At 45.4% G+C, this 25,932-nt stretch overlaps 1 protein-coding gene across 1 annotated transcript in view; it reads left to right on the forward strand.

Moving 5' to 3' along the window:
- The window catches only part of FBXW8 (F-box and WD repeat domain containing 8), a 118,796-nt gene that overhangs the window by 82,275 nt on the left and 10,589 nt on the right, over positions 1–25,932 (forward strand). Inside the window, exon 8 of the mRNA XM_018061216.1 lies at positions 18,884–19,011. Within this exon, the coding sequence (XP_017916705.1) occupies positions 18,884–19,011 (128 nt within the window). The remainder of the gene's footprint in view (positions 1–18,883; positions 19,012–25,932) is intronic.

Here is a 25,932-nt window from a genome sequence, read left to right on the forward strand (position 1 = left end):
TTAAATCTTTCATAGTTTTAGTAAATATTTCAGCTGACAGGTCCTATTTCTCTTTGACTTATCTAAGTGGATCTCTTTTTATAGTGATACAGTCGTAGTTGGATGTATTTGAGAAACAGATATATTTGAGAAACCAGTTAAAGGGACGTGTGTGTGCTCAGTTGCTCAGTCATGTCCAACTCTTTGTGACCCCATGGACTGTAGCCTGCCAGACTTCTCTGCCCATGGAATTTTCCAGGCAAGAATATTGGAGTGGGTTGCCATATCCTCCTTTCGGGGGATCTTCCCGACCCAGGGATTGAACCTTTGTCTCCTGCATTGGCAGGCAGATTCTTTACCACTGTGCCATCTGGGAAGCCAAGCCCCTGGTTAAAGAAATAGCTCAGCACAAAATTAGACTTGGAGCACCCTTTAGATATTGGTCTAAATAGGCACTTTTTTGGATGGCTCTCAAATTTTCCAACCCAATTAAAAAGCATTAATTATGAGAATTAGCTGATTTGTATGTTAATTTGATAAAAATTCATTTTAAAAAGTTCCTGTTCCCTCTAATAACTTGTTGTTGTTGTTCACTTACCAAGACGTGTCTGGCTCTTTATGACCCCATGGACTGCAGCACACCAGACTTCTCTGCCCTTCACTCTCTCCTGGAGCTTACTCAAACTCATGTCCATTGAGTCAGTGATGCCATCCAACCATCTCATCCTTGGCCATCCCCTTCTCCTCTTGCCCTCAGTTTTTCCCAGCATCAGGGTCTTAACCAGTGAGTCGTCTTTTCTCATCACGTGCCCGAGGTATTGGAGCTTCAGCTTCAGCATCAGCCCTTCCAATGAATATTCATGGTTGATTTCCTTTAGGATTGACTGCTTTGATCTCCTTGCAGTCCAAGGAACTCTCAAGAGTCTTCTGTAGCACCACAGTTGGAAAGCATCAATTCTACAGTGCTCAGCCTTATCTGTGATCCAACTCTCACATTCATTCGTGACTCTTGGAAAAACCATAGCCTTGACTAGATGGACCTTTGTCGGCAAAGTGATATCTCTCCTTTTTAATAGGCTGTCTGGATTTGTCATAGCTTTTCTTCTAAGGAGCACTTTTCTTCTTTTGATTTCGTGGCTGCAGTCAACCCTCTGCAGCGATTTTGGAGCCAAGAAAATAATGTCTGTCACTTGTTAGTAGGTGTTTTCCGTTGGTGTTTTAAGAGTGAAAGTAAATTTGCTACAAGAATGTGTTTAAGCACCTCTCTGAAATCTGGCAGTGGCATTTAGTTACCCAGAGGTTTTGTGAGTACACCAGCAAACTTTGATACCCTTGGGTGGGTGGGTTGTTAGTAGCGCTGGTGAGAACTCTGCATTAAGATGTTTCTCCAACATGAACACCACCCACTCAAACGTGAGGAAAGCCAAGCCTTTGCTGTGAAACTTTCCTTGTTTTTGCAGAGGCGGGACTTTCCATCTGATCATGCTGAATGGGTTTTCTGCTTCCTCAGAAAAATCAGCATTGCCATGTGAATTAAGCCATGTCACAGTGGCTCTGTGAGGTTTCAGTAGCATCCTGCCATTGCATGACGCACTATTGTAATTCTCAAAGTCTTCTGTGTGGCCTCCTAGTCATCTTGCTTGTGAGTTCCACACTTTGGTCCTGTTGGTCTGTGGCCTGGCAGCACATGAACAGCACTTTTTATCAGGTTAGTGTGAGACTTAGCAGTAGAGCGAGCCTGCAGCTGCGTCCACGTGGGGATTTGTGTCTACCTCTGGCCATATGTCTAGGATTCAGATGAAGGCATTATGGGAACACAGAGTTCTGTGTGTCTTCGTTTGTACCAGATACAGAACTGGGGGTCAGCTAGAGCCCACTATTGATTGACTGTGATAAATGCAGATGTGAAGTCCAAATGTTGATGTCGATTTTTTGGCGGGAACTGAAGTTTCCCTGATCTGTAGGAGTATTCCAGTAGTGTTATTTTTGTTTACTTGGAGAATATCCTTGTACCATCTGATGATCACATTAGCATTCTCTAGGTACCACAGCTGTCTGAGCATAGTAATAATGGTTCAGACTCATCCATTCACATGCCTACTAGCCAACCTGTCACATATTCGTCACAGAGAGTTACAGGACACCAGTCGTGTTTCAGCTTTGGAAAATTAAAACAGCATTGTGCACAGGTCTCAGTAGTCTGGTACGTAGGTTACTAAGCTAGTAAACATAGTTTTATAAGGAAATGAAGCCAAGTGACTTAGGAGAAATGATTTATTTAATCTAAGGAAACACATGTGATTACAGCTGGGTCAGCCATGTCCAGCTCTGGTAGGAAGACCAGAGAAAACGCTAGCGGTCAGCCGCATCTTGGTTTGTCCGTGGCATAGGGATCCTCAGATTTCTGGATTTCAGAGGCCAAAACTAGAGGCCATGCCTGGGTTTACCACCTTTTCCTTTGGCCAGGTAAAGTCATGGAAAAATGGCTATTATCTATTTTCATTCTTTCTTAAAAGAGAAGATCTTTAAACACCCTTGAAAAAGTACTTTTTGACTCGGTAATGCATTCACCTGATTCAGAAATCAAAAGATGCGAAAGGGAGGGTGCACAGTGGGATGACTCCTCCCACTCCTTCCGACCTGCCACCCAGGTTCTCTTCCTGGAGCTGAGACCGTGTTGTCAGTGTCTTGTACATCCCTGCAGAGTACATCTTATGCGTATGTAAGCAAATTATTCATGCATGTCCTCCATCCCTTCTTTCTAAAAAATATAAATGGTAAAACACACTATTTTTGTCCTGCATCTTGCTTTTTCTTGCAGCAAAATGTCTTGGAGATCATTTCATCATTTCTTGTAACATAATAAAGAACTTCCTGGTAGTTTGTGTGTGTGTGTGTGTGTGTGTGTGTGTGTGTGACATTTAATGATGTTGTACTTTGTAGTTGTCCCTTAAATAATTAGGCTACCTTACTCCCTGTTGATGGATGTTAGCTTGCTCCCAGTCTTTTGCTGTTGTGAACAACACTTGATCCATGTGAACGTATTTGTAGGCTTAGTTCCTCAAAGTAAAGACTTGCTGGGTCAGAAGGGTCTGAGCCTTCATCATTTGATAACTGTTGCCCTCTGTAGAAGATGTTTCTTGGAAAGTGGTGGATGGCAGTGCATCCCATTCTCCTCGCTGTTCCTTAGCATCTTTCCTTTCAACAGGCTTTGCAAAAGGTCACAAACAAAATTAGGCTAGAGGGAATAAACAAGGCTCTGTCTGGTCCTGACCCTCATTTAAATTATTTTGTGACACTCTGCTTTGATGATGAGTGACCTCATCTAGATTCACAGGCTTCACCCGAAATCAGTGCAGTGGGCTCGACAGCCCTGTTAGACCTCCATAAGGGTGGAAAGAACTGTAACACACACTGCTGCGTGCCCTTTCTCTGCTTGTTGGCTATCACATGAGAGAAGCCCATGGTTATTTAAAGACCGTAGACTCACCTGTCTGTGTTCTGTAAACTGAGGAGGGCTGGACATGTGACTTTTCAGTTTCTGTCCAGCACCCACATTCCTTGAGTCTTCAGGCGGTTAGGCGGTTTAAACTTTTTCCTTCACCTGTGGAGTCGTGTTCAGCTGATCCATCCTAGGGTGCTGCTGGGGAGCTGAGGGCTTCTGAAATGGGTCAAGGAATCCCTTGCTCTCCTGATACTTCTGTAGCACAGTAGTTCTCAGACTTTTTGGCACCAGGGACTGGTTTTGTGGAAGGCAATTTTTCTACAGACTTGGGTCGGTGGGGGGGGGGTTGGTCCTGGGATGATTCACATGCATTACAGTTACTGTGCACTTTATTTCTGTTTTGTTACATCAGCTCCAGCTCAGGTCATCAATCATCAGATCCGGTAGACTGGGGCCCCCTACTCTAATGAGAGGGCTTCCCAGGTGACTCAGTGGTAAAGAATCCACCTGCCAAAGTAGGAGATGCGGGTTCCATCCCTGGGTCAGGAAGATCCCTGGAGGAGGGCATGGCAGCCCACTCCAGTATTCTTGCCTGGAGAATTCCATGGACAGAGGAGCCTGGCAGGCTACAGTCTATGGGGTTGCAAAGAGTCGGACATGACTGAGCATGCAATCTCTAACAGGATCTCCTAAAGGCCATGCTTACTGCTGGCAAGAATGATTGGGCAGGAACTTGTTTGGTACTTTTTCATCAATTCCTGTGTCTTGCTGGACAAGGGAGATATGTGGTGAGCTGCTTGAAGGTCCTTTTACTTTTAGATGAAAATGGGCTCTCTGAGTTTTGACATTGCATTCTTCGGTTGTCACACTGCAGTGGCATAAATGATCTTAAAGGTAGCCATTGCTAGGTGGCATATGATTGTAAAAGAAAACGAGTGTAATAGCATTTCCTCTGGCCTCATTTCTTCATGTTGCAGGGCAGAGATGGGTGTCAACTCCATTATTGCAGCCCTCTGTGCCCAAACAGCCCCTTAAAATTTGTTTTTATGTCTCATATTTCCTGAACGTGTCAAAAATACTTCCATCCATGAAAATGTTTTTATGATGCCATATCATCTTTAGTAATTCTTTTGCTACCTGAATTAAATTTTGCTTGCTAAGGTGGAGGATTAGGAGATAGAATTGCCTCATTTAAGAGCGTTATGTTGACGCTGAGTCTCATGCCTCATCAAGGAAGAGAGAGACCCACTTACAGCTCTTCGCGTCATTCTTTGTATTTGGACGTATTTCCTAATTTAGTCCTAATGCGCTTGGCATTTGGCAGCAGGTTGTATTAAGCAGCATGCGACATACATCTTAATCAGGGGACATGAGTGAAGTAATCCAGGAGGCTGGGTGTGTTTGACAAGGACCCTGGCTTGGCGCTGCCTCCTCAGCTTACATCACACTGGAAAACAATTGCTAATGTCTCTTAGGATAATCATTCCCCATACGCAGACGTGAAAAGACTCTGGATTGGTTATTGCCCACATCACAAGTTGAAATACCTGTCTGGGAGAGCCTTTGGTATCCAACGCAGTTCTCATGGATCCCGGCTCCATTCTCCATACCTACACTAGCATGTGAAATCTGTCTTCCTTTTTGTTCAAGGTTCCATTCCAGAAGAGAACTAAAAACAGTATTTTACGAGCAGGATGACTAATTTGAAATTTAAAGTTCATAAAGTAAATAAATGTCTCATTTCCTCTTTACTTTTGCCTTAAACCTTTAATATTTTTCATATTTAATTACTTTCTGCTTGGAGAAGTTTAAGAAAATAGCACTCGGAGACCCATTTTCTGGATTGTTAGTGATGTTGCCAAAGGTTCCACTTCTGTTGCTCAGGATGCTGTCGTTAACCACTGCTTACTGAACACATACTGTATGCTGGATTTCTGATTGTGCTGGAAACAGTGATGTCTCAAAACATGACATCTGCCTTGGGGCTCACCGTCTTGTGGGCTTTAACAGCGGCGTGGCAAATGCAAAGATGGTTTTCTCCATGATGAGATGGATATGAGGTCATAGGGAGACCTTCACAGTGTATTTCCTGGATTCCAGAGTAATTGTAGACAATTGCATAGATGAATACACAGATGAGGCCTGAACATTCATATGCATTTTGTACATGTTTTAATATTGAAATATATCAGTAATTGGCTCAATTGTTAGTATATTGTTAAAAATGAATAGTTTCCACATGTTTCTGAAAACCTTGAAATGCCTCTGTAGAGCCCCAGGGCTTCTCAAGACCCATCTCTGACTTAGAGACCTTTGAGGACCTGACCTCCTCTCAGATTCTCTACCCCCGTAATGGATGATTCTGCAAAACCCATTTTTGGAATGCTGCCACTTGTAGAAGCTGAGAATGCTTTAGGATCTCTAGTGGTCCGGAACCACTCCAGGGAGAGAGTGAGGAAGTTACTGAAAGTGAATATAGGGAAAAGTATTTTCAGCTAAGTCAGGCAGTGGTATAACTACTGAGGAAGGAGCAAGGGTTTTAGAGTCATATAAGCCTTAGGTGAAGGTGAAGGTGAAGTTGCTCAGTCTTGTCCGACTCTTTGCGACCCCGTGGACTGTAGCCTACCAGGCTCCTTCATCCAGGGGATTCTCCAGGCAAGAATACTGGAGTGGGTTGCTATTTCCTTCTCCAGGGGATCTTCCTGACCCAGGGATCGAACCCAGGTCTCCCGCATTGGAGGCAGATGCTTTAACCTCTGAGCCACCAGGGAAGCCCCCCCATAGGCAAGTTGCTTATGTGCCTCAGGCTTCCCATTTGGAAACGGGAGAATGCCTGGGGAGAGCAAGAAGCGTGCTTATGCCTAGTGCTCAGTACCTGTTCAGACTCTGCCTCCCTACCCCCACCAGCTTTGGGTCAGAGTTCATCAGGAAAGCCTGGGCAAGGGGACCAGTACAGAGGCATCAGGCCCGGAGGAGGGTTTCCGGGCACTGGGGTGGTCCAGGTGGGCTGGAACACAGGTAGGGTGGGTGGGTGTGGGAGCTGTGCTGAAGCCACGTCTGCAGTCACAGCAGTCCGTGTGCATCACAGGATTCATTTTCCCAAGAGCTGTTCTGAGAGAACGCGTGTAAAGTAGGGAGGGCTGGGGGAGCTTGGCCTCTGGCAGGACGAACGCGGAAAGTTAAAGTGTGTGCTGAGTCACCTTGTGAACGGTCACTTTGAGATGTGGAGCCTTGTCCGAGAGGACTGGCACTGTGTCTTAAGTGTCTTCTGTCTTCACTCATGCTGGCATCGTTTTGTTCATCTGTGACATTCTTACCATTCTCTGATTTCTAAAAAAACATTGATCCATATTCTCGAGTCACTGAGCATGTTTACAAGACCATTACAGTGACATATGTGGTGATCATTTCCTTTTTTCTCATTTGTCTTTTGAATTAAGCTTAGAGTTTTATTTAGGGCCTAATTTTTCTAATGGCTTTCTTGATTATTTATGTGAAGTTTTCATCCTGGTTTACCATTCCACAGCCGTGGGAACTTAGAGTTATCTTGCATTTATGTCATCTTCTCAGTACATGTGGCTTTGGTTTCTTCCTGGTCGATGAGAGCAACAAGGTCTGTTAGGGTTAGAAATCAGCTTGTTTTTCCAGTTAATGAGATCAAGGGGGCCTGTCAGAAATGTTTGCCTTGGCCCTACAACGGGAACAGTAACATTGTACAGTAGGCCACAGACTTTCCGTGTACATACGTCCAGACGGTTGAGACAAATGGTGTTGGTTTGGTCAAGGGCAAGAGAAGAGGGCACACAGAAAATGGCCTGAGTGGGTTTGAATTTCAGAATATTTAAGAGGTTTTACTGTTTTCAGGTTTACATGGCAGCTTAAACTAGACTCACGAAAATATTACAAAGTGGAGGGCTTTTGCTTTTTATTCAGTACATAGATGAATATGATTTATTAATTTACCCAGCACTTCAGTCTGTAAGGCACTGTGTTAGAGAGTGGGTTTATAATTAACTTATCAATTATTGAGTTGCAGATGCATTCTTCTAATGGACACAAAGTTGATCTCCCAGTGTGTTACTGATTTACAGGGTGAATCTGGTTCTGTAGATGGACAAAGGAAACCCCAGCTGAGTCTGCGTGTGAGCGGTCACATTCTAGATGAAGGGCCTCGGGAGGTTCTCAGGCCCGGCATCTCTGCCATGTGCAGGGAGCAGCTCTGCCATCACCTGGTTCGAGCCTCGGCTCACCTCCCCGCTGCAGGTGCGGAGCTGACGGCCTGGATGGGGACCGGATTTGATGCACAGGTTTCTTTGGTTCCTTCTAGCCTTGGACCTATGGCCCAGGCTCCGCCTCTTCCCCTGGCGGCCTCTCTGCACTGTTTCCTTAAGGTGTGAACTCTTATCTCCTGTTCACAAGTTTTAAAATGTATGTTGAAAGTGACGTGAGAATACTTCTTCCCCAGCCCCACTCCCTCACCCGCCTCTGCCCTTTCCCCGCCTTTGGGCTCTTTTACCGCCTGTCAGTGCCCCTCCTCGTGGTCCCTTTCAGGTTTTGTCAGAGCAGTGGCTGTGTGCTGAGGACTGGAGGCGAGGCCCTGGTGCCCACCTTCTGCCTGGCCTTGGTTCCTGTTCTCCACACCTCCAAAGGGAGCCCGTTGCTCCAGCCAGGCATGTGCAGTAAGAGGATGCTGTGTTTCTTCCCCTCCTGTCTGCTCATGTCCTCTCAGGGAGTCCATCCAGCGTGCCCTGTGAGAAGCAACCTTACTTGCGGTGCTGGCCTTCAGTGAGCACCTCCCTTTCCCGACCCTCAGGTGCACAGGCCCTGCGTCTCACACTGCCGTATTGTCACTGCCCAGCCCAGCACTATCTTAACCAGACGGCCGCCAGCTGGGAGGCAGGGAGTGAGGCTTTTGAGCTGAGCACCACTGCTTTAAGGTCGGAAAGTCTTTTTGGCTTGGGAGGCAGGGTCGGTGTAGGGCAGGGGTTCTCAAACACCAGCAAATCTCAGAAAAATACAGACCTTGGGCCTCCACCCCTCAGGCTTCTGACTCAGTGAGTCCGGGGGTCGGGGGAGTGCCTGAGGCTCTGCCCTGTGCTGCTGATGCTGCTGGTCCGGGGGTTGCATTTTGAGCACCCTGGGGTGGAGGTTTAGGATGATGGTCTCTGAGGTCCTCCCACCTGGCCGTGAATTCTAGTTTCAGAACTTCTCTGCTGTGTAATTGACTTGACCTCTCTGCACCTCCACTTCCTCACGTATAAAGTGAGTAAAATCGTGGTACCCACCTTATGGAATTGTGGGGATCAGGTAGGTGAGTGACTGCAGTGTCACAGTGTTGGGACCTAAGAGGACACTGTAACTATCAGCCGTTATTAATGACCATTTTTGCCACGAAAAGGAAAAAGCTTGTCATATGGTACCATATGGTCAGGCAGACACTGACCTGGAAATGGGACTAGTTGGGCTCTGCCTCGTGCGTCCTGGGCTGCTGCTGTTACCTGTGTCGTTTGGGGCAAGCTCCTAATATTCAAGTTACTTTAAGGCTCGATTTCTTTATGCACAAAATGTGTACGGTAATGTCAGTCTTCCTCTACTGGTTGCGAGAACCAAATGGAATGATATTCTGACAGGATTTGTGTGAAAAGACTATCATGATTGTTAACAGCTAATATTTGTCTTTATGTGCAAGACACTGCTGAGCACGTTTGTGCCAACACCAACATGGACCATACAGTGTCGTTGAAAGGTTGTTAGATCTTAAGGGTGTGAAGGGAGCTGGGGCGGACTATGCGCCCTCCATCAAAGGCCCCAGAAGTTCACTGCGGTTTTTCATGCTCCTCCATCAGCTGATTGTAGCCACATTCTGCCAGTCTACCTGCTTGTAAGCCTTTGTTCAGCCCCAACTTGGGGCCAAATGAGGAGTTGCCAGGCCAGTTGAAAATTGATGCCCAAGCCACAAACTGTGCTGACCTTCAGATACAGTGTGAATCGACAGGTTCACGAGTGTTGTTACACTACTGTCATCTCACTTGCACTCTTCCCAGTTAAAAAGTAATGTCCAAGTTGTCTTGAATTTTGAAGCCTTCATTTTGTAGTCTGCAACCTAGGTTTTCCTCCCTCTACAAGCACAGATTTAATGATAACCTTCTTCCTCACGGGGCTATGATTAGTTACATGTGAAGTGCTCTGAAACTGGCCATGCACACTCTTCATGATGATGAGGCCTGTTGGGTGCGTGAAGGATGTGAGGATTTTCAGCTTTGAGTTACACACTTGCATAACAATTACAGTCTCCTCACTGCACTGAATGCTCTGACAGTGAACATCTCCTGTTCATTTCGGGTTCCCCGTTGACCCGTTGTTTTGCTAGTCACACCTCTTCACCTTCTTCTAGCACAAGGACATAGACTGTCTACACAGATCCCTGAAGCAGAGCAGAGAGCCATTCTCGGCTCAGTCCACAGAGTACACCTGCCTTCATTATTTCCAGCATCTATGGATGTAGGGGGGATGGGGAGAGATTGGACCACAGGCTGGCCTGCATTGTCACCCAAGCGTGTGCTTGCTCTCTGCGTTCTTTTCAGGCTTAGGTCACAATAGGTGTCGGCTTGGCCTCGCTCTGGCCCTTTGTAGACATCTGCCCACATCACAAAGCCCCACGTTTGGCACGGTCCGTGGTGATTGGCAGTGCGTTCCCGGGCAGAGTCCAGTCCTGGAACAGTGGGGGTTGCAGGTGCATTGGCGCGTGGTGGTGGGGCGCGCATGCGGGCCTTGCCTACCCAGCGCCTGGCGCTGCTCAGCAGCACCGTCCCATCCCTGAGATATCTTGGCCTCGTGGGCTTGTCACTCCAATTAAAAGTTAAACATGAAAGCAGCCCGGGCTACTGCCCGCTTTGTGCGGCGTTGGAGGGTGGACTGTGCCAGAAGCGTGTCATGGAGATTGTCGCGGGGCTGCTGTGGCCGAGGGATCTGTGCTCGGGCCAGGGGTCCATTTCTTCAGCTCGGCAGCTTGTGCTCACCGCTGCTGAAAGCACCTGAGAGGCAAGCTTTTGTCTGCCAGCAGAGTCACCTTTGGAGTGGTGGTGAAAGTCATTTTCCACATGTTCACAGATACGCCGCCTTACCAGGCCTCGCACGCTGACTTATCTCTGGCAGGGACTTACAAAATAGTCTCTCTGGCTGATTGTCAAAAATTACATCATATCGGAGTAAACTGCTTTTAAATCAGACATCCATTATTCATGTATATTAACTGCTTTTTTATTTTTTTATTGGCTGTTTTGCGTATGATTTACTCTTTTCTCACCAGCTTGCCCTCCCAGCCCGCTGATTGTCTGTCTTTCTCATCGTGTTTTTTTTTTTTTAATCTTAGCTCATCTGTGGATTTATAGAGGCGATTCACTTAGCTTAGTATATGAACATCGATAAGCAGACCCTGCATTTTTTGTAGTAAAATTTTTGATCACGTTTCTGTGGGTCATATTTCTGTCAGGTCAGGAGATCAACCTGGGTTGTTTACATGAGTAAATTCTGCCCCAAACGTGAGAGGTCTTTTTCTTTTATATCTTTTTTTTTTTTTTTAAGTGAGCGTTACTAGTCTTGTACTTTAAGATATGTATTGACTGAAACTATACCTCCCACTTACAAACCAGCTAAATATGTTGCTGTTGGTAGAAAGCAGTTTGGTTTAATGTGTTCGTTTGTATTTGTGGCGCATATCTTTAATGTAAGGCCAGGGTATCATTTGCCTATAATCAACACATGCAGAAATGTGCAGCAGTTACTCATTCTCTCATCAAAGGTATACCAAGTCCATCCTGTGTGCCAAACACAACAGTACAGGTATCCAAGATGCCAGACCCCGTTTCTGGAGGTCCCCCATGCACCTGGCGTCTTTGTGCTCCTGGTACATTGCCCTCATGCGTGGCACTTGACTGTTTGGAATAATAAGGACTAGATGGAGTTTGTTCTGTTTATTTAACCCCAAATCAGCATTGTGGTGGTGGTGTATAGTCAACACTCATGGACTTCCATGCACATTTACCTTATTCCTTGCTCACTGCTCCTCCTGGCATTTTAGACCTTTTCTTCTGGAATGATTTTATACCTTTCAAAAGTATATTTTTCATTGAAGATCTCGTGACCACAAGTGCTCTCTCTGTTTTTATCCCAAAGCATCTTTATTTCATGCTCTTCCTTGAAAGGTGATTTCACCAGTCCTTTGTCATTCCAGGATGGATAGGTGTTTTCTCTCAGACCTCTGAAGAGATGATTGGTTTTGACTTCCACTGATGTTAACTGAGAGGCTGTTTAATTTTCATTCCCACTTAGGACTCTTTCTCTTCTTTGGCTGCTTTTTCCTTGTCTTTAATTTTCTGTGGTTTCTCTCTACTATTTCTAGGTGTGGATTTAGTTTTGTTCTCCCTGTTAGGGATTTTCTGGCACTTCTTTGCTTTCAGTTGCAGAAAGTTCTCAGCGATTGACTTGTTGAAATTTCCCCTCCCTCATTCTCCCTATTCTGTCTTGAACTCAGGTTAGCTGCTTTCCCTTCTCTGCCCTCCCCCACCCACTTGTCTTTTCCATCTCCGTCTCTCTCTGTTGCATCCTGAATAATTTCTTCATCTGTCTTCTAGTTCACAAATTCTCTCTTGAACTCTTAATTACTTGTTTAACTCATCCACTGATTTTTTATTTTTAATTTCTAGAAAGTTGTTTTGCTTTTCAAAGCTACTTAATCAAACTTGCCGCTTTGACCCTTCATTCACTTTTATTTCTGTCAACATTTCCAGCATGCATATTTTTCTTCATCTGATAAACATCTGATGTCCTTGGAACCCTGATTCTTCAAGTTTATGTCTCTCACTTATAAAGAGTTGTTTCTGTCTTTGGAAAAAAATTTTTTTCCTTTCCTGTTCTTTTTCTCTTTAATTGAAGTACAGTTGATTTGACACTTGTCTTAATAGACATTTCAGGACGTGCTTTTGCCACGTACATGTGTGTGTGCCCAGTGGTGTCTGAGTCTTTTCAGCCCCAAGGACTATAGTTCGCCAGGCTCGTCAGTTTTTGATTTCCTATGCAAGAATACTGGAGTGGGTTGCCATTTCCTTCTCTAGGAAAAATAATTATTTTTATTTTTAAGAACTATGAACTCATACTTGGCTGATCTCGAGTTGTAGATCTCCTACTGGACCTGGGTTGAGAGGGTCTTCCTCCTGTCAGTATTCTGCCAGCTACCAGGAAGCATGTTACCAACATGAAAATAGTTTAATTACTAGCCCTGGGGTCTTTTGGCCCTGCAGGTCATATGAATTCAAACCCCCAGCCTGTGTGAGGGTTGCAGGCCCAAGGGCAACCAGTTTCCATCCTGAGCTGAACCTGCAGGAGGCTCTAGGTGCCAGTGGTTAGAGTCTTGCTCCTGGCTCACCTTTTGCCAAGTGTACATCGCTGTCCAAGGGCCCTCGCTTTAGGTAGGCTCCGCAGTGCTGGCTCCCCCGGCTCTGGCTGCAGACTGTGCCCGTTTCCCCTGTTTTCCAGGCTCCTGACCCCGGCAGACGTTCCCCAGAGCAGCCCTTGGCCTGAGTGCTGCCTCCCCTTCTGCTTATAGTGTTCTCTCTGTGTCTGGCTCCTTGGAATTTCTCAGATTTTGTAGTTAAACAGAACGTTTGAAGAATGTTTAATAGATTGAATCCTAACCAGCCATCCTCAGTGTTTGAAACAGGATGGTTTTCCAGACACTCTAGTGTGCCGTGTTGTCAGAGGTGGAACCTGGGGCCTGGATACAGCGTGGGAGTTCTAGAATCTGGATATTGTGGAGAGAGAGCTATGGAACCTTCTGTTTTGAGCACAATGAAGTGGTTCCTTTGTGCAAGCTGGCAACAAGATTAGACATGCATGAATGGGGGAATATGTTAGGCCAAACAAGGCCTATCTGAGTATTTATTGTGTGCCAGACCATGGTAGAGCTTCCCAGGTGGCTCAGTGATAAAGAATCCACCTGCCAGTGCAGAAGATACGGGTTCGATCCCTGAGTTGGAAAGATCCCCTGGAGGAGGAGATGGCAACCCACTGCAGTATTTTTGCCTGGAGAATCCCCATGGACAGAGGCGCCTGGTGGGCTACAGTCCATAGGGTCGCAAAGAATTGGACACAACTGAGTGACTGAGCAGACACGCAGACCGTGCTAAGCCCTGGGTTTGCCTGATAGTCATGTAGTTAATGTGCAGGCACTTACAGAGTACCTGGCACTTGCCGGGTCCTTCGTCAGTGCTGCAGGAATGAATGATAGGACTGTTGCCCCAAGGAATTTTGGTCTAGGACAGTGTTTACAGCATGTGGCCTGGTGCTTCGTAACAGAGCCTTGGCTGGTCTGTAAAGTCAGTCTGCTCAGTGACCCTCTTGCCCTGCAGCGTTTGAGAACCACAGGTCTGGGGAAAAGTTGGAGGAAGCAAATGCACAGTTCTAGATGGCACCTTGGGGACGCTGGATGGAGTGGACTGCATAGATGGTAGATACCTTCAGCACTGATAGGAGGGCTAAACTCTGCTAAGGGCTCAAAGAGAATATAAGATAAGCTTGATTGGGATGGAAGAGAAGAGAGCATGAGGCTCTACTTTCTAAGAACAAATTTGGCTTCTTAGTCATGACTTTACCCCCTCAGAAGAGTATATGTGGTAGTGGTGGAGGTGAGTTGTTGGAGACCAGAAAAGAGAGCAGGTAGACCGTCATCTCCACGAATGGCGATCAGGTCTTCTCCCTGGGACTTCTGTCCTTCACTTTGCTGCAGTCCAGCACAGCATCTCCTCACCTTTCCTCTCTGTGGCGTCTCCTTTTTAAGATGGTGGCAGACAAACTGTCTTTATTTCACGCTTTTAAAAAAGCTATAGTCTTGTAAGGAAGCCTTCTGACCACTCCTCACCTCTTTGGAAAGGCAGACAAGCTCTATTTGAGTATTTCTTGTGTACAAGACTGTGGTAAGGCTTCCCAGGTGGCTCAAGTGGTAAAGAATCCACCGCTTAAGAAGCTCCCCTGGAGGAGGAAATGGCAACCCATTCCAGTATTCTTGTCTGGGAAATCCCATGGATCAAGGAGCCTGGTGGGCTACATACAGTCCATGGGGTTGCAAAAAGTTGGACACAACTGAGCAGGGTCCAGAGGAGGTGAGCCTGCTGCTTAGGGTGACATTGGTGGTGGTGTCATGCCTTTGACAGATGACATAGAGTAGTTTGAGGAAGACTCACTGTTTCTGGTAAACTTAAAGTACAAATGGAGTTCCTTTCTTCAGTCATTAGCGCATGACCACAAGTCTGGGACTGCAAGGCTCTGTAATTTCTTCAGAACTGTTTCTGTACACAAATGGTTCCTGTTTCATAATGAGGGGAATAGCAGTCCCAGATTTCAGAAATGTTTGCAGCTAAACCCAGGTCTTACTGGGTGTAGTTGACCTGCCTTGAACTCACCCCACTGCAGGGACAGAGCCATTTCTCATCCCTTTCCTTCAGGATCTGGTTGGAAAGCCTATGCTAGACACACTAGCTGGTCTGGGTCACACCTGGGAGGGAGCAGGGCTTGCCTGCACCAGGGTGTTGCCTGAGCTTTCCCCGATGTTGGGCCTGTGGCTGCCACCTCCATCCTGACCGTACTGCTGCCCTGCCTGTGACATCGCCACCTGCTAGGACATGGTGGAAAGGTGGGTCCCCTCGGAGAGGTGGGTCCCACAAACAGAGGAGCAGGACAGCTGGTGGCCGCACGCTAGCTGGTGAAGAGGTGGACTGTTTCAGCTGGCAGCCTGCCGAGGCTCCTGCACCTCATCCGCCCTCCCTGTTCATGCCAGTGCCTGCTGCATGAAGAAGAGTCATCCACATTTATTGACTGATTGCAGAAAGAATTACAAATTAAGGGTGATTGTTATTTACTTTGTCTAAAAAAATTAGAAACAACCCAGATATCCACCAGTATGGAATTATATATCCATGACAAGTTCTATGCAACCTTTAAAAAAGAAAAGATCAACTTATTAATAGGTACTGATAAAGAAAGATCTCTCATGTTATTTAGTAGGAAAAACAAGTCACAGAACAATAATCCCATTGAAGAAAAGAACAATTTTCCACACAGAGAGAGTGAGAGAAAGGGAGCAACAGACAAGACAGACATGGGTATAGAAAAAGTCTAGAAGCACCCAGTCAGCTAGGCAGGTTCCGAATCCACAGATTCAACCAATCCCAGGTTGAAAATATTTAAAAAGATACTCTAGAAAGTTCCAAATGGCAAAATTTGAATTTGCTGAGCTCCAGCAACTATACACCCAGCATTTACATTGTCTTAGTTGTATCAGTAATATACAGATGGACTTAAAGTAGATGAGAAAATGTAAGTTACATGCAAACACTGCACCAAGTGTGGGCAGATTTGGTGTCTGGGCGTCTCAACTCCCATGGATATTGAGGGACAGCTGTATAAACTAAACTGTTAAAGTGGCTCTTTTTGAGAGATGGATATGCAGAAGGTTACAAGTCTTTGTTACATGATTTTGTTTTAGAACTTGTTATATATTATGTTTGCAATCAGAAAAAAATTTTTTTTTTGAAATTTCAGAGAAATCTAAGTAATTGACAAGAAATGAAAGTTAGGATTTTAAGACTAGGGTTTGTAGAAATACTTTAAGATCTCTAAGATGGAAAAAGGAAAGGAAAGTCGCTCAGTCGTGTCCGACTCTTTGCAACCCCATGGACTGTAGCCTGCCAGGCTCCTCCGTTCTTGGGATTTTCTAGGCAATAGTACTGGAGTGGATTGCCAAAAGCAAAGTGCTTTTTAAACAACGCTTGCTGCCCCCAGGTGCCCTCTCCATCAACCCGGAAGCCAGAGAGAAAGGAGTAGACCCCACAGTGTCTAGAGACCCCGCACTGCCTCTCCTGCAGTTTTCTTTGTAAAATAGACAACAGGTTCAGTCTTTCTGGACAATTCTTAAAGAAACATCCAACACCTACAAAAATTTGCTCTGTAGTCACTATTTAAGCTCTTTTATGATACACTCTTGGTACTTCAAAGAAAAAAATCCCCAGCAAACATCTATTGATTTGGCAGTCACATTAGCGCAGAACATTTTCTCCCAAGATTTTAGCTACGGGTCATTTTCCCCCTCTTTCCAGCATATCCATACACCTCTGAGAGCGAGTCAAGTGGCCATGGGTTGAGACTCACCCAACTAGGGCAATAAAGAGAAAAATTAGTCTAATGCATGGCTTTAACAAGAGGGAGAGCGTGAGCATGAATAATTAATCTCACTAGTCTGTGGCAATCAGATAAAATGAAGTCCCATTTGCTCAACCTTATTAAAAGAGAGAGAGCACAGGAGGCAGAGGGAGATGGTAAAGGTCGTTGAGGGACTCGTAACGTGGGAAGAACCGCCTCTGAAATGGGTGATGTGTTTTCTAATCTCTGCGGTCTTTAACTAAATGTAATGGTCAAGGTACTCTTCTGGTAGTTCTGATTTGTTGAATTATTAAACACTTTAGAAAATCCTTGACTCCTGACTACTGACTTAGACATCTTTATGATGAATTTTTGGAGAGGGATTAGATCCCACTGTTTCATTCAGAAACGCCCTGTCCTCTGGCCAAAACGAACTTCCAGAAAAAGTAGAGACATAGGAATGGGCTCAGTATCAGATTTTAGTTCTTCTGTTTACTGTGGGCATTTCTTCCTGCTGTCGCTGTTGAAGTATTTTAAAAGCAAGAGATTGAGTCCAAGTCCTGTTGAAAGCTCTACAGTGATATGTAAGTGTGGAATGTTACTTTAGAGTAGACCAGGAGATTGGTGGTGTTTTTTTTCCCCTCCCTCTAGGAACTAATTTTTATGCGGTTTTTAGGATATTCACTATAGATAACAGATTTTATTTATTTCTAGGTCCACATAATCCTATTTTGGATATTTTATAGTTGATATTTTCTCAGAAACTTATTTTCAACTGTATGAAATAAAAATAAAATTTCGTGTATTCTCTATAGTCTTTGTGGATTAAGAAGGCATTTTACATTTTGAAATTGCCCTCTCTCCTTTCAGATACTGTGAGCAATAGTTTCTTAGGAATTTCCAAAGATTCAGTTCTTATAAATACATGTTGACAGTGAGATCTATGGTTTTCAAGGTGGGGTCAGTTTATTAACCTCTCAATTCTGAAATATGAATCTATTTACTGACAGTTGGTAAGTGTATAGATTAACAAAAAAATAGCATATCATTTTCATGTGTGTGGTGAGAGGAGACTCTACAAAATACTACATTAAAACTTTTGAGTTCAGTGATGAATTTTAACCCCATGATCAACAGAATACAATGTGTGCTCATATGTGTGTGTATGTGTGTGTAAATGAAGAGGCTTTTGAACTGTGAATTCTGGGGCAAGGACTGTGTCTAACAGTTACCGACCCATAGTGAGCACTTAATGTGAAATGAATTACTTTTTAGTAAGAGGCTTAAATAATCTTCAGAAAGATTCCTTATGAATCATCCCTCCTTGGGCCCCTGTTTTGCTGGTGAGAAGGCGTGCATGCATGCTCAGTCACTTCAGCTGTATCCGACTCTTTGCGACCCTGTGGACTATAGCCCACAAGGCTCCTCTGTCCCTGGGATGCTCCAGGGAAGAATGCTGGAGTGGGTTGCCATGTCCTCCTCCAGAGGGTCTTCCCGACGCAGGAATCGGACCCAGGTCTCCTGCATTACGAGCAGATTCTTTACCCTCTGAGTCACCCAGGGAAGCCCGGGAGAAGAGGCAGTGTTCAGCTATAATGAATACATTGTCTGGAGACCAAGGATACTTTCTTACCTGCCTCTATGCCTTATGGAACAGAGCTTCCTATAATTAGCAAGTGGATGTGACTGAAGAGAGCAGTGTTGGGGAGTATCAGTTGAATCTCAATTAAAAGAAACATATTTTTTAATGTTGCAAATAGGACTTTGTGTCTAGTTTGTCATTTAAAGGAGTCATCTAGTGGTTAACTCTGCAAGCTTCACCTTCCTTAATGCTTCTGCTGTTTGTTCTTTTACCTGTTGTGGTGTAAATACAGAGGGAGAAAGAAAGATAACCCATGCCGGCTTCTTGTTAGCCTCCCCTATGATGTATGTAATCAGAAGCAGTGAGCCTTAGTTGGTTTCCGTGCTTCTTTTTCTGTGTTAGGGAATTGGGATACCTGATTTCCCCACTTGGCATTTTTCTTGTGTCCTTTGAGTTTGTTTGCACCTTGGCCTGGCATTCTTTGGAGTTTCTTTTCTTCCGCATTTCATTTTGTTCTGGCAGGGACGTCCTCCACTGCCATTACCTGGAAGGGGTCAGGAAATGAGGCGACAGAGCCTCTTCTCTGTGGGAGCGAGTGGTGTGACCGAGCCCTGGGTGAAGCTGGGTGGAAGGTGTTTGTTCGGGCCTGCTCCCTTAACACACACCCGTGTGTTCTTCCTCCCCAGATCCTGGTATACAGCCTGGAAGCAGAACGCTGCATCTCGAAGCTGGGCAACGCGCTGGGCGACTTCTCCTGCGTCAACCTCCGGGACAGCCCTCCCAACCTCATGGTCAGCGGCAACATGGACCGGAGGTAGGTCTCCACACAGTTGCATATCTGGCTGCCTCAGGCAGCTTTTCGGGAGATTGGGCCACACAGCCCCACTGAACTTGCTTGATTTCCTGCAGAGCTCACCCTCCTCACTTCTCACTCACAGCTCTGCCCACCTGAGTTCAGCCCTGACCCCACAAATACTGTCTCTGTGAACTTGGAGAACAAAGTCTCGTATTAGGTAATAGTTGGATGGAGCCGCCTCTCAGCCTCGTTTCTGAAACTCCATGGGAAGGGGGTCTTTTAGACCATTTGGTGGACGCAGTTGGTGGAAAGTCCAGTGAGACCACTTGGAATATCTTTTGTCCCCCTGCTATAAAATTTGTTTGGCATTTAAAAGCTCACTTTCTAATATTAAAAACAATAACCTAGGGGATGAATCATGTTAAGCAAAACAGGGTTGCCTGCCAAATGATGTCAAGAGTGTGTTTCAGAACACTATGGTGTCCCTCTGGTGATGCGGGAGTGGGGGGAGACTTCATGTGAACAGATTCCAGTTTCTATTTAGCTGATTAGCAGTCTTCCCTTTAACGTATTGGCTGAGGGAGTCAGATTTTCCCGTTCCAGGGTCTCGTGCCAGCTCCAGCCGCTCCAGGACCCATCAGCACGAAAGGATTAGAGTGTTTGAAAAGACGGAGCCCAAATTTTAGGGTTTTTTTTCCCCCTTTCTGTCCCCTCTCCCCCTTGGCTCTTCCTTTCCTTTCTTTCTTTTTTTGGCTGGATATCTGTCACGTCTGATCCAGTGCCCTGAAGAGAGGTAGGGTGGCCGGAGGCCAGGTTCAGCCAGCGGCCCCTCCCCGGCCGGCTCTGGGCTGCAGGTGGCGGGCCGCTCGGTGGGGGTATCAGATCGTGAGGCGGGTCCTCCTTTGTGCCAAATCCCAGACCTCTGTCACACGAGTGCAGCAGCTTGCAAAAATTATTATTTTGTCAAATAATACTTCCAACTTCTGACCTTCACTACTACTGCCCCACTCCCATAGAGCAAAAAGATACTGTGAGTGTGCTTTACTGAAAGAAAATACTTGATCTTATTTTTTTTTTCCCTCAAGGTGTCCTGAAACAGCTGATACTTCTCATACTTGAGAATTAAAATCGTTAGTATACGCACAGGCAGGTTTTCTTTTTATTTAAAAAAAAGAAAAAGGACAAACCCTAAGCTTGGTAACTGGCCCCACTTGTAGCACAGCAGACAAAACGAACCAGTTTGTAGGCTTACTCTTCCCATTTTCATTTCCGGTCTGATAGGAGCTCCCCCAGGGGCCCAGCAGCACCCCTGGCTTCCAGGAGTGCTCTAGGGGGTCATCCAGAGGGAAGGATGTGGGACTGTGGGTTATGCTTCAGTGTTTGCCGACAGCATGAGCGTGTAGGTGATCAACCACAGCGAGGCTGCCAGGAAACCAAAATGGTGTTCCCGAGAAGAGACTTCTGCTCTCTGCACAGCGCAGCCTAGTTAGCTCTAGAAGCTCAGTTACAGCCAGATCGTCCTGACCGTTGTCAGCCGCTCATTCGGCTGTCGGTGAGGAGGCCGGCACGTACTGGGTTAAGCCGATGTTTTATTCCGGAGCAGAGCTGCCTGACTACATACCCACTGCCAGAGGAGAAGCGAGCGCATAGTGTAAAAGGGCTCTCTGGTCATTATGAAGGCCCAATCTGACCATGTTAAATCCTTTTTATTAATATACCAACATTATGGTTTTTTTCATATGGTAAAGAATCTGCCAGCAAGGCAGCAAGCCTAGGTTTGATCCCTGGTTCAGGAAGATTCCCTAGAGAAGGGAATGGCAACCCACTCCAGTATTCTTACCTGGACAATCCCATGCAAAAAGAGTCAGACTCGACTGAATAACTAACACTTTGACTTTTCTTTTGTCTTTATGGATGAAGAGAATGGACTCGGGACTTGGAGTTGGGGCGGGGCTATCCAAAATGGCATTTCATCAGGGCCAGTTCTAGATCTGTGTGCCACTAGTTTGACCACTGCTGGTACCTCAGAGGGTCACCATTGTATATAGGATTGTTCTTTATGAATCACGTTTACGGTGTTAGCAACATGACTCTGAAACACGGGGCTTAAAATATTACACATCTGTAAAAAGGAAGGGCTTCTCTTGTGGCTCTGCTGGTCAGGAACCCGCCTGCAGTGCAGGAGACCTGGTTCGATCTGGGTTGGGAAGATCCCCTGGAGAAGGGAAAGGCTACCCACCCCAGTTTTCTGGCCTGAGAATTCCGTGGACTGTATAGTCCATGGGGTCGCAAAGAGTCGAATATGACTGAGCGACTTTCACTTTCAAGAAGGAAAGAATATGGACTCTGTACTTTTAAGTGTATAGAGGCATGTCTTTTGGGATTTTCCCAAAGGCTTAGTATTTAATAACTGTGAGTAGGGTCTTACTAGAGATACCCACCCAGGTTGTACAGCTTATGTTCTATTTCAGAAGTGGGAGGAAGGGGCGAATACCGTGGAGAGAGCCGTGTGGCTTTCACTTAGTGACACATGCAGTTTAAACCCTTGGGACCTTTTTTATTTTAAAAACTGAATTTCTCTTGCTTTCTCTTGGTACTTTATAAATAACGTGAGAATGGAATAGACTCTAAAGGTACATAAAACTGTCCAAGGTTAAAACAAAAACAAAGTATCACTAAAGTAAGGAAATCAGCTTGAGTAACTTTGTAAACATGGGTGGAATTATATAAGGAGTTGTGTTTTGGGGTAGGGGGAGGCAGCATGGTATAGGCTGAAATTAAAAATGAAAAAATAGTTCACCTAGCTTGTCGCTAGAGGTTAATTAGAGTCTGATAAAAGATTATAAAATGATCAAGGTGTGGTAACTGAGTCACTGTTGGGTTGTACCTTGCCCTTGTTGGGGGAGAGGGGTGATACGGTGGGCTTTTATAGGTGGGGCTGTGCACAAGAGTTTTAATACCCTAGATCAGTGATGCTTTTTTAAATGTGTATTTTGTGTTCTGCTGCTAAGCCAAGAAGAAAGAGTGGTTAAGCAGTATTAGAGGAGGAGGGATGGGTTGTGCATCCAGTGTCAGGAACAGAAGCTTCTGTCTTACTACGGTGTCTGTCTTGTGCTCAGAGAGGGCTTAACTCTGTATGTGAAGTGAGTGAAAGTTGCTCAGTCATGTCCCTCTTTTCGACCCCATGGACTATACATACAGCCTGTGGAATTCTCCAGGCCAGAATACTGGAGTGGGTAGCCTTTCCCTTCTTCAAGGGATCTTCCCAACCCAGGGATCGAACCCGTCTCCCTCATTGCAGGTGGATTCTTTTTCCAGCTGAGTCACAAGGGAAGCCCAAGAATACTGGAGTGGGTAGCCTGTCCCTTCTCCAGCAGATCTTTCTGACCCAGGAATCGAACCGGGTTTTCCTACATTGCAGGCAGATTCTTTACCAGCAGAGCTATCAGGGAAGCCCTTAACTCTGTATATTTTGCATTTATTCTAAGATGCACTGATTTTTGCTTTTTACATTTTCACATCTATAAAATCAAGATATGTCTTTTATAACATCTTACAAATAATTGGCAGCATGTTAAAATATTACATAAAGTAATGGTGCTTCTTATGTTGGATGCTGTTTTCAATTAAATAAAAGTTTGTATTTGTTCAGTGAAGGCAAAAATAAGTCCATAACTTAGAAATTAGAACAGTTGTGAGAAACTTGATTGGGTTACTAAGATAAAGTCTGCAAGAAATAGACCACTGTGGGTTTGGGGTTTTTTTTTTTTTTTTTTTTTTTTTTTTTAAGTTTTACCTTTGCCTGGGGTTCACTGAACATTCAGAATCTGTAAATTTATGTCTTCTATCAAATTTGGGGAGTTTTTTGCCATTGTTTCTTCAGATATTTTCTTCCACACTGATCCATTTCCCTTCTCCCCTGGGACTTTAGTGATGTGAAGGACAGATCTTTTATCTCACAGATACCTGAAACTCTATTCATTTTCTTTCCTAAGCCATATATTCTTCAGGTTGCAAATATCTATTGATTTAACTTTGGATCCGCTAACTTTTTCCTCTGTCATCTCCATTGTACTGTTGAGCCCATCTAGTGAATTTTTTAATTCTGGATTTTACGCTCTTCGGTTCAGAATTTCCACTGTTTCTGTTTCTCTGCTCCTAATCTCATCGTTTCTTAGCCCGGTACCTTTACCTCCTGGAATATAGTTGCAATAGCTGCTTTACAGTCAGTGATTATTCCTAAAGCCTGAGTTATTTTAGGGTTGACATTTTTTTTTGCATGGAGAATGGGTTACATTGTCCTGGGGCTTTCAGGGTGGGAGGAGTATCAAGTAATGTGGGATGCATCCTGGACATTTTGTGTCCGCTTTGTGTCCTGTTGCATAATCCTCTGGAAGATGCTGAGTTCTGTGTTTGTTTCAGACAGGCACTCCCCCTGGTTAGGCTAAGACTGCAGCTTGTGTCTTGCCTTCAGTGGGTGTCAGTTCAGTTTCCTCTGACTCGTCCTGCACGTGCCGCCCAGAGCTTAGTCTGAGACCGTCAGTCTTGCTGGAGCCTTTGCTGCACAGCTTAGCGTCTGTGTGAGCAGGAGTCACGCCCAGTATCACGGGCTCCCCATCTCCAGTTCCTCCCGCTCTTCATCCCTACACTTCCTAGCTTTCAGGGCCACTTTCCCAGGGCCTCTGACCAGGAGATGGGGTTTCTCTCAGAGTCTCACCTGTGAGTGCAGCTCTGTGAGTACGGACTGCCCATGGGCAAAACCAGAGAGAGGAAAGGGAATCCCCAAAGACCCACACTCACATTCTTTGGACGTAGGGGCTTCTGTCGGCGGTTCTCCAGAAAGAGGGTGATGAATCTGTTAGCGTTTCAGCTCCCGCACCATCACACAGGGTTCTCCTGGAGCTCATGCTCGGGGTGAGGCTCTTCCTCCCCCGGCCGTGTCCTCCACAACTCGCTGTACTGAGTCAGCTCTCCAGGGTCCTTAGGTCCTTGCCTTTTTGTCCAGAGGTTTTGGTTGTAGCAGCAGAAGACAGGCAGCTGTGGGCTTACTTGAAGTCAGAATCAGCACTCCTGTTCTCTTTAAATTATTAAAATAAGCTCAATAGTTGGCAGCAGAGAGCTATATTAAATGGAGTCGCTTCCCATTCTGTGGCTCTCAGTCTCCTATCTGGGAGCTGCTCCTTCCTCTCTGAGTGAAATCCGGGATCCAGACTAGGGAATGCTCTGCTGGGGACAGCCAGAATAAGAGCTGGTGATAAGGTGGGACTTCCGTGGCGGTCCAGTGGTTAGGACTCGGCGCTGCCACTGCTGGGGCCTGCATTCACTCCCTGGTCAGGGGAACTAAGACCCCACCCCATAAGCCACGTGGCGGGGCCAAAAACAACAAGAAAAGAGTTGGTGGTAAGGGTGTGTGTCAGGTTGTTAGTGGGCGGCCAAGGCAACGCTCACTGAACCAACAAATCCCACTGCTTTCTCCTCCTGTAATCTTTATTTTTAAAAATTTTAGCTTATTGAGAGAGAATTCACATATCTACAGTTCACCAATTTGAATTCTACAATCCCATGTAAAGTTCACAAGGTTGGTGTGATCTTGGAATGTTTTCATCACCCCAGACAGAAAGCTTGTGCCCATCAGCACACACTCCCCACGTGCCCCCACCCCGTCTAGCTCTCGGCAGCTGCTCATCACTTCCTGCCTCTATGGATCTGCTTTGGAGATTTCATATGAATGGAATCATAGAACATGCGACCTTTTGGTGGCTGGCTTCTTCCTTCCATTCAGCATAATGTCTCCAAGATCAGCCTGTGTTGTAGCTCGAATCACCACTTAATTCCTTCTTATGGCCAAGTCGTTTTCCACTGTGTGAGTAAGCCACATTCGCTCATTATTCATTCATCAGTTAGCATTTGGGTTGTTCCCACTTTTTGGTTCTTATGAATAGTGCTGCTATTACCATTCAGCTACAGATTTTTGTATGGATGTTATGTTTTCAGCTCTCTTGTGTATACATACCTAGGAGTGGAATTGCTGGCTTACATAAGCCTGTGTTTAACTGTCTGAGGAACTGCCAGACGCGTTCCCAAAGTGACTGTGCCGTCTCCCATTCCACCAGCAGTGTGTGGGGGTTCCAGTCTCTCTACACCCTCACCTGCACTTACTGTCGTCTCTGATGATAGCTGCCCTAAAGATGTGACGTCGAACATTCTTTCATGTGCTTTTTGGCCTTTTTGGATAAATGTTCAGATCCTTAGTCCATTCTTTAATTAGGTTGTCTTTTTATTTATTGAGTTGTATGAGTTCTCTGTCTAGTCTGGATACCAGCCTCTTATCAGATACGACTGGTAAATATGTTTCCCCATTCTGTGGGTTGTCTTCACGCTCTTGATAGTATTCTTTGAAGCATGGAAGTTTTAAATTTTGATTGAGTTTGACTTTTCCAGTGTTTCTTTACCGCGTGTGCTATTGGTGTCACTGAAGAAGCCATTTCCTAGCCCAAAGTCACAGGCATATTCCTATGTTTACTTTAAAGAATTTCTGTGGTTTTGCCCTCCACTGAGGTCTGTGACGCGTCTGGAGTTAAATTTTGTATAGTGTGAGGTGGGAGTCCTGCCTCATTCTTCTTTGCCTGTGGATATCTACTGCCCTAGGAGAGCCATGGTCTGTTGAGAAAAGGCTGTTCTTTCCCCATCGGATTGTCTGGCCGCAGTTGACCATAAAATGGAGAGGTTATGCTAGGTATACTCATCTGCTTAAAATTTTAAAGGATATTACAGTCAGCTAAATGTTTCCATATTCCCAACGTGCCTTGTTAACTTGGTGTTATACATATCTCATTTTCGTCCACAGGTGGTGTCATGGGCTGTCTTATAAGGATTATAGAGTGTTCAGTCTCACAGAGCTCTTGAAGACCATCCAGGGAGAGGGTGGGATGATTTGGG

The sequence above is a fragment of the Capra hircus genome, chromosome 17, assembly GCF_001704415.2.
Source record: "Capra hircus breed San Clemente chromosome 17, ASM170441v1, whole genome shotgun sequence".
In the NCBI taxonomy this organism is placed as follows: domain Eukaryota; kingdom Metazoa; phylum Chordata; class Mammalia; order Artiodactyla; family Bovidae; genus Capra; species Capra hircus.